Here is a 14,199-nt window from a genome sequence, read left to right as displayed (position 1 = left end):
TTGACGCTAGATAAAATATGTATATCCTTTTTTATAGAGCTTATTATAAGCTTCATTTTTTGTTTAACACAGTTTTTTGTAAAATTAATATTTTCTGAAATAATTAAGAAAAACTGTTTTTTCTTTTTCTAATAATATTTTTTTTAATAAGAAGTGAGTATTATTTTAAACCTTTTGTATGTCACTCAATACTTTCCCATTAATAACATATGTCAAGGTCAAGGTCGTCAGAAGCTGCTTCCCTTTTGTAAAGTTTAACCTTTGCTTTTTTTGTTGTATTGTGGATTAATTGTATTAAAAGATTTGTGAGATAAAAATCATTATAAACATTTCTTATTGTTACATACAGCGTTTCGAATATTGTCTAACAAATATTTCTTAACACATGATAACAATTAACAAATATATTTATCTGCATTTTTCAAAACACTTCTATTATCTGATAAAAGATGTCTTTGAATATACACAATCTTCTTTATGTTGTAGGCAATTTAAAAAAAAATTAGGTCACAACAGTGCCGTAACTAGAGCGGTGTCCCCGCACCGGGCGCAAGCTTCAGGGGAGCGCAGTCAAGATAATAAAATTAGAGACCCTCTAATCAGAGTCTGGATAAGTCAGTTAGGTTAGATTATCCGACATTTTTTTTCAAGATTCTGAGAGAGAGAAAGAAATATATGTACTAGCAATTTCACTCTCTCTTAATACTTCCTAACTTGCTTATTCTGCGTGATTCTGCGTGAATATAAAGTAATAAAATAAAGTTATAATGGTTGGATGTGCGGCAGAATTTTGTAATAATTCTTCATCAAAGGGATATATAATGAAAATATTCCCAAGAAATGAAAAACGTCGAGTTGACTGGACTAAAAATACAAATCATCAAAATTGGACGCTAACAAATGGTTCTTATCTGTGCGAGGTAAATTATTGTTTATAAATTTAATGTATAATAGTTAATCTATATATAATAATGATGTATAACTATATATAATTATATTGTTTAATATTATTTGTTAAGTATTACATTTAAGTAGACATTTTTAACAAATTTAATGATTTATTATATTTGATAGCAATATAAATTTCATAACACTGGCGCGAGTTGAAAAAAAATGGCGGACCAATCAGAAGTTACCGTCTTATGTCCAGACTCTGATTAGAGGGTCTCTAAATAAAATAAAAGAAGTTTGAAAAAAAAATGTAATTCCTTCTCCATGAGCTTAAGTTTTATGGCCGCTTTAAGCCGGTGTCGTATTAGTTCCGCGAACGCTACTAAACAATTGAAACTCACGCGAAAAGTTGGATCTTGAACCCCCCGAGGGCGCACCGGTAGCCAGATTTTGATTTCTCCGCGAAATCTATGACATAGATTTGCCGTGCCATCACCAGCGTCATGACAGTTTGCCACTAATATTGTTACTGCTTGTATAATATATCAATATATTTTATTAGTTTATCTTACCCTTGAATAACATGAAGGTATTAAGTATACTTATAATAACTCGCTGGACAATTTGCAATGAACAAGTAAAATACAGGCAAATGAGAGCCAAAACGCCGATTACAAGGCGACAAATATAACAAATGTATTTTGTATGAGTGTCTTCGGAGAGAAGAATCTTACAATTATAGTTGTAAGATTCTTCGAATCTTACATTTATAATTGTCGCCTTGTAATCGGCGTTTTGGCTCTCATTTGCCTATATTTTACGTGTTTGTTGTTGCGAGAGCTTTAACCTTTTATAGTATACAATTTGCAATATTTGAATTTTGTTCTAATTGCTGTTTCGTTTGCTTTAAACTAGACTACATAATTGTTCTATAATGCCTCCTAAACGCCTATCTGGAGCTGAGTTTCGGAAGAGAAAGCGGGATAAAGAAAATGAGGATAGAAAAATGTCAAAAGTTTTGATTAGCTGGACAAAGGCCGATCTGAATGTATCCGAAAATTGTCCAAGCAACTCTCACATGAGTAATATAAAAACTGGCGATATAGTAGATGAAATATGTCAAGAACCAGAACCTATCACATCACATCATGATCAAACAAACGAGATCGAATTTTTAGATACAACTAATTTAGATTTAGACGATTCTATTTTGCAAGACGGAAGTCCTGAAATCCCCAAAGCTTTGCAACCAGATAATACGTCCGCCTCTCTTGATAAAAATGATCCAGGATCATGGTTTCCGCTGAATGATTCTATTCGCAGTTTTCTTATAGAACAAGGCCCTGATCAAGGAAAAGAATCAACTTTTCACTTTCCGAAACTACTAACAATAGAAAATTTAGCAAGGAATGGTTTAAAAGAAAACTAGCTAATGGCCAATTTATAGAACGAATGTGGTTAATTTACAGTAAAAAAAGAGAGGCTATATTTTGTTTCCCTTGCATTCTCTTTAATTCATCATGGCCGTCAAATTCCGCAATATCATTACTCACTAATCCAGCGCGAGGTTTTAACGACTGGCAACATTTAAATCCTAGAATTCCTGACTATGAGAACTCCGTCCTACACCGTGAAAACTATATTAAATGGAAAACTTTGGAAAAGGGTTTACGATCTAAATCTTCAATTGATGCCTCCCTTCAAATGGCAATAGATCAAGAAAAGGAGAAATGGCGACATATACTAAGAGTTCACATTGATATTATTATGTTTTGTGTAGAGAATAATTTAGCTCTAAGAGGATCTAATGAAAAAATAGGTGAACCAGGTTCAGGAATACTTTTAAGTGCTATTAATACGATAGCAAAATATGATCTAAAATTGAAAACGCATATTGATGCTCATAAAAAAAGAAGTACATTTTATTTCTCTCCATTAATCCAAAACGAATTAATTGATTTAATGGGGACTACAGTTAAAATACAAATTATTAAAGAAGTAAAAATTGCCAAGTACTTTTCAATTCTATTTGATTGTACCCCAGATGTATCGCATCAAGAACAAATGTCTCAAATTTTAAGATACGTAAAAGTTTTTAACGGAAAGGTTAGCATAGAAGAACGTTTTATAGACTTTATTCATTCTCATGAAAAAACAGGTGATGGATTATTCAATGAAATTTTACAAAAGTTGAAAGCGGACGGCTTAGATATTGCAAATGTTCGAGGGCAGGGTTATGATAATGGAAGTAATATGAGTGGAAAATACAACGACGTTCAAGCTAAAATTCAATAAATTAACGAATATGCACGATTTGTACCATGCGCAGCACACAGTTTAAATCTAGCTGGCGTAAATGCTGCTAGTGTTACATCAGACATGGTAACATTTTTTGACATTGTCCAAAGATTATTTACGTTTTTTTCTGGGTCGACTCTACGTTGGGAAGTTTTAATGAAAAATGTTAATATATCTTTGAAATGTCACGCTGATACAAGGTGGTCGTCCAAAGCAAATGCAGTGAATGCTTTATATACTCAACTCCCACAAGTTGTCACTGCTTTAAATGTTTTGTCTTCTAATACTTTTAATGCATAAACTGTTGCAACAGCTAAACTTCTTTTAACAAATATAAATTTTAAATCTGTATGTACATTGCAAGTATGGGCATGAATTTTGACAACTATTGATAGAGTAAATAGAAATTTACAATTAAAAAATGTCACAATAGACACGGCTGCAAAAATAATACAGGGATTGACTAAACAAATTCAAAACTTTAGATATGAAAATTTTAAAAAAATCTTTCATGAAGCGTTAAAATTAAGTGAAAAGATAGGAATAGAAGGTGATTTCGTAAAAAGAAGAAGACAAGCAAAAAAACAGGATACATATTGCAATATAACACCTAAAAAAAGTTTTAAAATTAATATTTTTCAAGTAATAGACACTTTAATAACTCATTTTCAATGGAGATTTGAAAAACTTAATGATATTGCTAGAGATTTTCATTTTTTATCTATTCAGAGTTTAAAGAACATTATTATTGAAAATCTAAAAAAACAAGCGGCAGATTTAACACTTAATTACAAACACGACATAAATGGAGCAGAATTTATAAGAAACTGAATTAGAAACTTTAAAGTTTCAAGCGCACACACTTTTTGCTGATTCCGAATCCACAAGTTCTTTAGACTTGCTTCAGAGACTCCATCAATTTTCATTAGTGGAAACTTGTTCAAATGTCGATATAGCTTTAAGAATATTTTTAACGCTGCCTGTTACTGCAGCTTCATGCAAACGGAGTTTTAGTAAATTAAAGCTCATCAAAACATATTTAAGATCTTCTATGGGGCAGCAAAGACTGACGAATATGCATTTTGTCCACAGAAAATTCGGTTGCAAGACAACTTAATTATGAGAATATTATTGACGAGTTTGCATCGCGTAAGGCTCGTAAAGTTCCGTTGTAAAAGAATTGATATATTTTAATATTTATTATTTTGTCTTGTTTAATGACTTAATATTTTATTGTATGTTTTGCACTAAAAACTCTTTATTTAGTTTAAGAATATTTAGTCATGGAACTCATGGATATCGATTATCCATAATATTGCAATGTTTATACGTTTTAAAAAATAATTGGTTAATTTATTTATGTTTATTATAATTACAATAAATATATAATGAAGAATGTGAGATAATAATAATAAATATAATAATAAATGATAATAAAAATAAAAAATAAATTTATTTACAGCAAATAACCGTCTTTTTTAATTCAAACGTTCAATTTTTTATTATAGGTATTAGGGATAGGGATATTAGATATATAGGTATTAGGGAAGGGAGGGACGTAAAATGTAGAGCTCGCACCGGGCGCAACGCAGGCTAGTTACGGCACTGGGTCACAATTAAAATTATATTAACTGTTTTTCATATTTGAAAGTTACTTAGAATTGCTAAAAAAATATATTCAGAAGGTATGTCGTAGGCTATAAGACACAACAAAATATAACAAGCAAAGTAAACTTCGCCATTTAGGAAAATTTTAAATTTAAAAAATCAAGAAACAATAATGATAGAATTAAAAAACAATTAATTAGTTCCGGACTCTCAAGATTTAAACACAAATAGTGGAAAATAGATTAATGAGAGTCAGCGCGGGTAAAAATGCGCAATCACAAGTATTGATATTAAATCATTTATTCATTTCTAAATTACAAACGCACAAACGTTTCGATTTACTTTAGAGTTCTCTTTAGCGTATCAATAGTATAAAATATTTTAGCCGTTATCAGTCACCAAAGACGGGAATCAGTCAAGTCACCATTCCCAATAATAAATTTTTCCATTTCAGAAAGCAATCTCGCGACATGTTCCAGTCAATATCTGTCATTTTTTTTCAAAACATACAGGAGGTTATTTTCCATTTCCATCAAAACCTAAAAAGTTAGACAAGAAATTGATTGATCCTTAAGACTAAGAAACGTTTGTTGATAAAATTTATTTAATTTGTGTCATTTTAATTGTAATAGCTGACTTGTCGCTAATTTTATTTTTATTTATTTATTTTTTTAATTAACATGACTTATTCTTCCGTTTGTATATATTTATTTATTTCTTATTTGCTTGTTCCTGACCGCTTGACTTTCCGTATTGGCGTTGAAAAAAAACGTTAATCCGAGCAACATGATTTAGTTAGTACACATTCATACTTGAGACAGTAAGCATGCATTGTTTTTGAACGATAAACGCTTGAGTATATACTTTGACAGGAAAAATTTATTTTCTATGACCAAAATTTATCCAAGTTTTTATTAGTCTTTATTAGTTCAAATGCGTGAGTCATAAAAATAATTAAGATAATTAATACTTTTTAACATTACTCTGGTAAAAAATTATTCACACAAAAATTTAATGAAATATTTTAAGATAAAATTTTAATAACTTAGACTGTACTAAACTTGTATTAGCACTTGAATTTTACCACCGATGAAGTACTAGTAAAGATCGTCAACCTTTTGTGGTAAATGTTCATTACTTCAAAAGGGACTCTGGAAACGCGGATGTAAGATTGAAAGGCAATGACATTATCGATTGTAGATAGAAATTTGTTATTTTTAACATAAATATTTCAATAATGTATTATTAAATTCATGACTTATTACAAATATTTTATAAATAAATATGTACGTTTATATTGCTATAATATTTTATATGTATATATATATATATATATATATATATATATATATATATACCTGTATATACATATTGTTATAGAATTACAATTCTTTTTGTTCCGTTATCATCTCTGTAGATAATCAAACTTGGACATTATAATTGCAGTTTTTAATAAAAATCGAGTATTATCAAGTTCTAAACTTATCTACAAAACATCAGAAAAATAATGAATCATAAAATTAATATTATATTAAGCACTTTCTCTTAAGCACTTAACTCTTAATCATTACGTGAACTTTCTTAAAATCATTGGTCTTTAACAGCATCTTGTCAGTGCTTTTACTGGCAATTCATCTACATTCCAACCCAAATAGCAAAATGTCAGCAATTTGCCTACAAATTGCTAGCAAATTTAAACAAAAATATTCAGCAAATTAGAGTCAACTGTGTCCGCGTTAAGATTATGTTTTGACAAAGCTTGTTGACACAATTCGACAATAAATTGCCATCAAAAACCGAGCAAAGATTGCACATATAACATGGGAATAAATTGTCGGCAAATATCGAGCAAAGCTTGCAGACATATTTTTACAGCAAATCGTTGACAAAAACCGAGCAAAGCTTGTATACATTACTTGATAGTTAACTGTTGGCAAAAACCGAACAAAGCTTGTTAATATAATTTTATAACAAATTGTAGCCAAATATTGAGTAAGGCTTGCAGACGCACCTTGACAGCAAATTGTCGGCTAAAATCGAGCAAAACTCGCAAACATAATTTGACAGAAAAATGTTGGCAAAAACCAAGCAAAACTTGCTGACATAATTTGGTTGCAAATTGATAACAAAAACTGAGCAAGTTATTAAAATCAACCCGATATTTAAACGATCATTGATCGATTACGTCATTTAAATTGTAATTTAATATGCTCCTATTGATAATCTGTATTAACTTTGAATATCTATTCGTATTAATTTCCAATTAGCCATTGACAAGATTTGGGGAGAATGCCGTTGTCTCCGAAATCTCCTCCTTATATACTATTTGTGGTATCTTTCTAATTTGTGGTTTCTTCGCCATCTGGTTTTTGATTTAAAACTTCTATTTCTTTTTTTGTTAATATTTTTATGAAATAATAATTTTTATAATTTATTTTTCTTTCTAAAGTGTGTCCGTTTTCCTTTTGCTTTTATAATTTATTTTTAGATTTTTAATTTTATAATATTTTATTTTACGTGTGATTGGAATGATTGCCACATTACTCCATTGATTGTAATAAAGCCATGTTTATTGGATCTTAGAACGGACAATTGGGCGAGAAATTTGTCCTGTTTTTATCTTGATCTCTATTTGTGGAGTTTCTTTAGTTTCTTCAAATTTAGAGACAAATCATTTTTCTTTTTTTTTTAAGATATGCTGGTTTCAATCTATCTATAGAAATATATACTGCTTTTCCATTTATCTTGATTTTAAATGTTTATAGACCTCGTTCTAATACATTAAATAGACCATCAAGGTTGCTGTAATATTTCAATAGGTGGTCCATGACGAAAGAAGACTTGCGGAGTTGTTTGCATATCTTTAAAAATAAATGCTGCTTTCTCTCCATGTCTCTTGTTTCTAGGATGAAATCTTGTAATTATTTGTCGGATTTTTCAAAAAAAAGTTTTTCTTATGATTTTATTAAGAAAAACAAAATTAATAAAAATTATCAATCAAGAAGCAGATTATATTACAATTTAAATGATAACACATAATCAATCAATTATCGTTTAAATATCGGGTGGATTTTAATAGCACAACTTGCTCAGTCTTTGCTATCAATTTCTAACCAGATTATATCAGCAAGTTTTGCTTGATTTTTACCTACAATTTGCTGTCAAATTATATTTACAAGCTTTACTCGGTTTTTGCCGACAGTTTACTGTCAAATCATGTCTGCAAGCTTTGCTCGATTTTTGCCGAAAATTTGTTATCAAATGTCTACAAGCTTGTGTGTGTGAAGCTGGCGTATCATTTCGTGGAAACTCACGAAATGTTGAGAGTTCTGGCTTTATTTACAATAGTTCTATAGTTCCTGATAGATAAAACAAATAGTTCTGGCCTTTAAAGCGAAAAAAACGTATAGGACAAAGTGAGACGTCAGGTTCACGCAGCGTCTCAGTTTGTCCTGCGTCATTTTCCAGACCCAATTCTTGTAGGATTTTAAAAGATCTATAGTTCTAGATGAGTTCTAGAAAGAGTTCTAGCGTTTAACATAGTTTATTTAATAAAAAAAAAAAAAATTATTATAAAATATTTATTTTATAATATTACATAATAGAGTTCCGTGTACAAAAAAATATTTTTCCTCCAGTTCTGAATGTATCTAAACGCCTTCCGAAGAGTTCCGGTCGATTGCATAATTTATTAGTTAATAATAAATTATTAACTCCCGCCAAACACGTATTTTGTCATATATGGGTGAGATGCTGGTCTTTTTTCGAGAGTTCTGTGTACCAAAAAATATTTTTCCAATAGTTCTTAACATAACAAAGCGCCTTCCGAAGAGTTCCGGTCGGATGCATAATTTATTAGTTAATAATAAATTGTTAACTCCCGCCAAACACGTATTTTGTCATATATGGGTGAAACGCTGGTCTTTATTCGAGAGTTCTGTGTACCAAAAAATACTTTTCCAATAGTTCTTAACGTAACAAAGCGCCTTCCGAAGAGTTCCGGTCGGATGCATAATTTATTAGTTAATAATAAATTGTTAACTCCCGCCAAACACGTATTTTGTCATATATGGGTGAGACGCTGCAGCGTCAACTAATAAATTATGCAATAGACCGGAACTCTTCGGAAGGCGCTTTATTACGTTAAGAACTATTGGAAAAATATTTTGTGTTAAAAAATGTGATGTATTGTATAATTAGTTTTTGTTAGTGTTGTCGACTTTCTTTATTTATATAATAAATTGATAAACCTGAGAAACTTACTGACTCTTGTTATATTCAAAATTTCCGAAAAATTAACTTTTTCCGGTTCTGGCAGATTTAATGTGTTTTCAAATTTATATTTTTCTAAACATGAAATTCGGGTACTTGATGAGATTTGTAATTCATAATTAACATTTCCATTATTAAATTGAGTTGCTTTTGGTGAACGAGAAGGTGCACCGTCTAAATGAATAATCTGTTAAAAAATGATCAAAATAATTTATTAATTATGCGACATTTATAATATACGTATGTCGTACATGTATGTATACATACAAGTATATATAAATAGAATAAAGTGCACGATGAAAACACCTACATAATTTGATTTTATGTAAGATTCCACCCGGTCAATTTCGTCATTCCAAGATATCCTTGGACACGGAAGTGTTGCAATTTCTTTCTTTAATTTCGTTACTTCCATTGCCATATTTTTTATATCTACCTTCTCTTTTATTACCTTCTCTTTTTTTTCGAGAGAGAGAGAGAGAGGGGGGGGGGGAACTGGGTGCAGCATACACACATTTAAATCTTTCCGCATCTTTGAGTGGGCGACATTGAATTGATTGTATCCTTGAGACAAAGTGCAGAGTTTTTTTAAGAAAACTGGTTCCTATCGGTGACGTTTCGCGACACAATCAATCATGAGAGCGGCAGCTATACGGTAATAATAAACATATCAAGGACTTTTGGAAGAGTCTTGTCTGTAAATAATTATCAACACTCGGGAAACAAGGATACCTGTAAAAAATAAGAGAACCATAAGATTTAAATTGTGAATTACTCGGCTCCTCTACTGATTAGGCGATGCTCGATTAGGCCATTCACTAATAAAATCAGGTGTACACCTAATTTGTAATAACGTGTAATCAATAGTGAAATCAATTCGTAATCACGTGTAATCTTGCAATATATTTTGAAATCATTCAAATGAAACTAAAAGCGTAATCAGTGTAATCAAAGAAAAATAAGTGAGAAATCACGTGAAATCATTGCGAGTCGTTTGAAATCAGAACGAAATCAGTCTTGGTAACATGCGATCATGAGACGCTTATGCGTGTGCGCATAAGAACTTCGCGCACGTCGGGTGTCAGACAGACACGAGAAAGTTCCATAGGCATAATAATAGTAAGAACAGGCCGCTAAATTTAACCGTCGGTTAGATAAAAAAATGCTTAATAGGTTTTGTCCTTGGATTTGCCTATATGGAAAAAAAATTCTGGAAGGCAAGAGAATACTCCAGTAACACTGCGCGAATTAAAGGCAATAAAAATATTGTGGGAGCACTGTGCCATTGGTATTCTGTAGATAATAAGGAAGAATGCTTAAAATAGAGCAGATAATTTGTAAAAATATTTAGACTGAAAAAATTACTTTCAATCACTCTTTATGGATTAAAATGCGTTATATGGCCCGCATAACTTTTTTGGATTGATAAAAATAGAAATTCCGTAATTTTAATTTCACTTCATGGACTAAAATGGATTCAAGGAATTCTTATACTTTAACTGGATAAAAATGGATTTGTGTGGTCATTGCCGAATCCAAATTCTTGATTTTTTAAATTTATTTCTAACCATTTTAAATATTTTGAATCCATTTCCGTTTGCTGGGATGTTTTAAAAATAGATTAAGATATTGATTTTAAAAGAACAAATTGTTCTTCCAAAAAAATATTATGATAATACATTTTTAAAAATAAAAATATTTTTAATGAAGTTTACGTTAATTAATTGTATATAATTGTATAATGTTAATTAATATGTAACTTATAAGAATACATATATGTGTATGTTTTGCATACTCAAACGATCTATAGATGTACTACTATATACTAAAAATATACTAAATATGTACACAATAAAATTCAAAAAATGTAATATATATTAACAATTAAAAAATTTTCACAAGTCTGTGTTGCTTAGATAGCCGTTTAATTATATTCTCTGTATCCTGATATTTCCTCGTTTTCTTTTTATTCTTTTAAATAATCATCTGTCATTTTAATTGTAGAAAATATAAGAACCCAGGTAGCAACATGTTTGTATTGTTGCTATCAATCATAACACGTGTATCAGAATTATTGCAACTGAATCTGCATTTGGCAAATTAATGCCTACACAATATGATAATTGTAGTAACTTACCATAAACTTGTGGGCAACTTTGAAGTCAACATTGAAGTGCCATTATATTGCTAATAATTTATCTCACAGTATTGTCATATTACTGCCTACGCGAAATAAATATGCTGCTGCTATCTTTCCATTAAACGGTTAGTAAATACATATACACATTGCTGCTTGCGGCTTTAATATTGATATATTCGAAATCATTGAAGATATAGTACGTTGTCAATTTAAAGCAGATTTTTGCAATTTTGTTCAGATACATTTTGTTATTTGAGAAGATATAAAAGAAAGACATTTTTATATACACTATTAAAAGTTTTAGCACGCTTAAAATTTTCTCTTGCTTCATGAAAAGAATAAAAAGCCTTTAAGAAATGTTAAAAAACTTTATGCGACATAAGCACATATTATAACAAACATCTTTTTTCTTAATTCCTGAAAAGTTAAAATAAGTTGTATAAAACGTTTTTTTACACAAGAAGTTCGATATCGTTGCGAAAAATCATCAAATTAAAAAAAAAAAATTATTTTAAAGCTTAAGAAAATTATTTTAAAGCTAAACTTTTACTTTAAAATCATTTTTTGTTGATTTTTATCCAATAATATTTCAACAAACTTCAGCGCTTCAAAGTAAAAATGATGGAAAAATATCTATTTTTATTTTTATAATTTAAGAACAAAATATTGTAGAGATGCAACTAAAAGATAGTTCCTAAGTTCTACTTTTTTCTCTTTAAAGTGCATTTTTGATAATTTTCCTACAATTTTTTAAAAGTGAAATATTTAACTTTTCATGAAATCTCAAACGTACTGAAACTGTTGAACGATAATGAATGTATAAATATGCTATTTGTGCATGTTTCTCTATTTCTCTGTTTTCTTTTCCATGAATTTTAAGTTTGTCTTAAATATAGAATGGTGAGATACGGATGATGCTACTTTTAAAAAATAATTGAGAAACTGAAAAGAAGCAGTTAACATGCGTGCACTTCAATGCATAAGAATTTTTGATTCTAAGGTATGAAAGGGAATCTTTCCAAGAAAAACACAGATAAGCATTCATTCATCTATGTCAAAGAAAGAACTGGGAGTAGCAGGAGCGTACCTAAAACTAAGCGCCAGCCGACCCTCGAGATATCTTATAGCGGAGTTGACAAAGGTGGCGGGCAAGGCGATGGCGAACCATCGTGCTAGCATTAAGCCGAAGCCGCGTATGTCGCGTAAAACTATCCTCTTCACGATCTGGCCCTCCAGTTCGGCTACATATACCGACAGAAAGGTTCTCGTTAACAATGTCAGTGTTGCGCACGACAATAAACCCATTTCTCGACTACGCCATCCCGGCACCATAATCTTCAATAACATTATTAACTGTCGGAAAAAATCATAATCCAATCCGACTGATAATCTTTGTTTTCCTTCTCCATTTCCGGTGGAATTGTTATCTGAAGAATTGTTTCGAAGAACACCGATATTGTTTTTGTTGTGCTTAGTGTAAGAGAGATGATTTTTCTTCTGGGTAGATTGTTTAAGACGAGTGACAATGAACGGATAAATAAGTTTGAGAAGATAAAGTGTTGTAGCCGCGCCGGCGACACTGCACGTCAGCGTCTCCTGTTGCACGCCGCTGCGCGCGGATGCGCCGTCGATCAGCTTCGAGAACACAGACATTCTTCGTCTTTGTGTTGTCGTTGGACGAGAATTGGCAAGTTAGCAGATCTTAATAACGTGCATCCCGTACGAAAATCACAATAATGATGGCGACAACGACGCATCTACTCCGATTCAACTCCGCTTTACTGCGTTTCGTTGCGGTCCACACTACTTTAGAATGAGCGAGAGCGCCTGTTTCGATTACGCACACGCGGTTACATGAATGCGCACAGGCGTGACCGCACGGACCGGCCATCAGCTGGCAACTAACGCTTCGCTTACTCTTGCGCGCGATACGCCGCAATGGAGAACACGTCATATCCCCACGGCTAGCTTCGTTCTCGCGCGTAGCCCTCTCTACGATTGTCTTCAGTTCTCATTTCAGTATTAGCGCTCTGTGTGTTAGTAAATGAGTTGAACTCTCCTCTTCGCTCAGTGACATGCGTCACATTGATCGTTTGGATTTATGTAATAACAAGCGATTTATGAATCATCATTAACAAACAAGCTAATGGTTAGGAGATTATGAATTTTTATATAAATTTATTGATGAAATTGAAAAAATTTCCAAGATATTTATAAAATAACTCAAAATAATTTTTTAACAATTTTAGGAATAATATTGTCAAGACTGACTTAATCTATTTGAATAATTTTAGGAGTTTTAGTGTCTTTTACAGCACTGAAATTTTTTAGAGATATCTCAGAAATATTTCAACTAGAAAGTGAAACATTTCATAAATGTTATTAAATTATCTACAACATTTGAGACAACTTTGTAATAGCAAAAGTGCGATACTTATACTTGAAATCTTATATGAAAAAGTTGCTGAAAAGTTATTGAAAGAATATATAATTTTTTTTAAATATTACTAAGAGGTTGCTGAAATGATTAAAATATTTTTTTTAATCTAACTAACTGTAATTCTTTGAATATAATAAACTTAAATATCTAAAATAAATACTTCGGAAAAGATATTTAAACTTATTATATTTAAAAGTTACATTAAAATATTAATAAAACTTATAATCTGATACATAATTTATGAAAAACCGCTTTTTTCATATTGCTGGAATAAAAACAAAAAAATTTCAGTTTTTTCCTGAAAACTTGCTTTCTTACAAAAAATTGTAGTTTTTGCTATGATATGCTACATGATTTTACAGTATAATGAGAAATTAATATAAGACTTGTATAAGCGCTGGAATTAATATTGAGCTGATTTTTGTATTTTGAATATTGCATCATTCAAAGTTTAATAATTATTAATTATTAAACAAATTGTTGTAAGGACAAATGTAATCCTAAATCTCCCCCTCCTTTTCAGGGAAAGGGTTAATATAGATGCTAGTAA

The 14,199-nt window shown here is 30.7% G+C and overlaps 1 protein-coding gene across 1 annotated transcript in view; it reads right to left on the bottom strand.

Annotated features, from left to right (window-relative positions):
* Nucleotides 1-13,133, bottom strand: part of LOC105198748 (ATP-binding cassette sub-family D member) — a 105,269-nt gene extending 92,136 nt beyond the window's left edge. The window contains exon 1 of the mRNA XM_039454681.1: nucleotides 12,297-13,133. Within this exon, the coding sequence (XP_039310615.1) occupies nucleotides 12,297-12,862 (566 nt within the window). The 5' untranslated portion in view covers nucleotides 12,863-13,133. The remainder of the gene's footprint in view (nucleotides 1-12,296) is intronic.
* Between the last annotated feature and the right edge of the window lie 1,066 nt (nucleotides 13,134-14,199).

The sequence above is a fragment of the Solenopsis invicta genome, chromosome 10, assembly GCF_016802725.1.
Source record: "Solenopsis invicta isolate M01_SB chromosome 10, UNIL_Sinv_3.0, whole genome shotgun sequence".
Lineage (NCBI taxonomy): Eukaryota > Metazoa > Arthropoda > Insecta > Hymenoptera > Formicidae > Solenopsis > Solenopsis invicta.
Note: the sequence above shows the minus strand (reverse complement) of the source record. Positions and strands in the feature narration are given on the sequence as shown.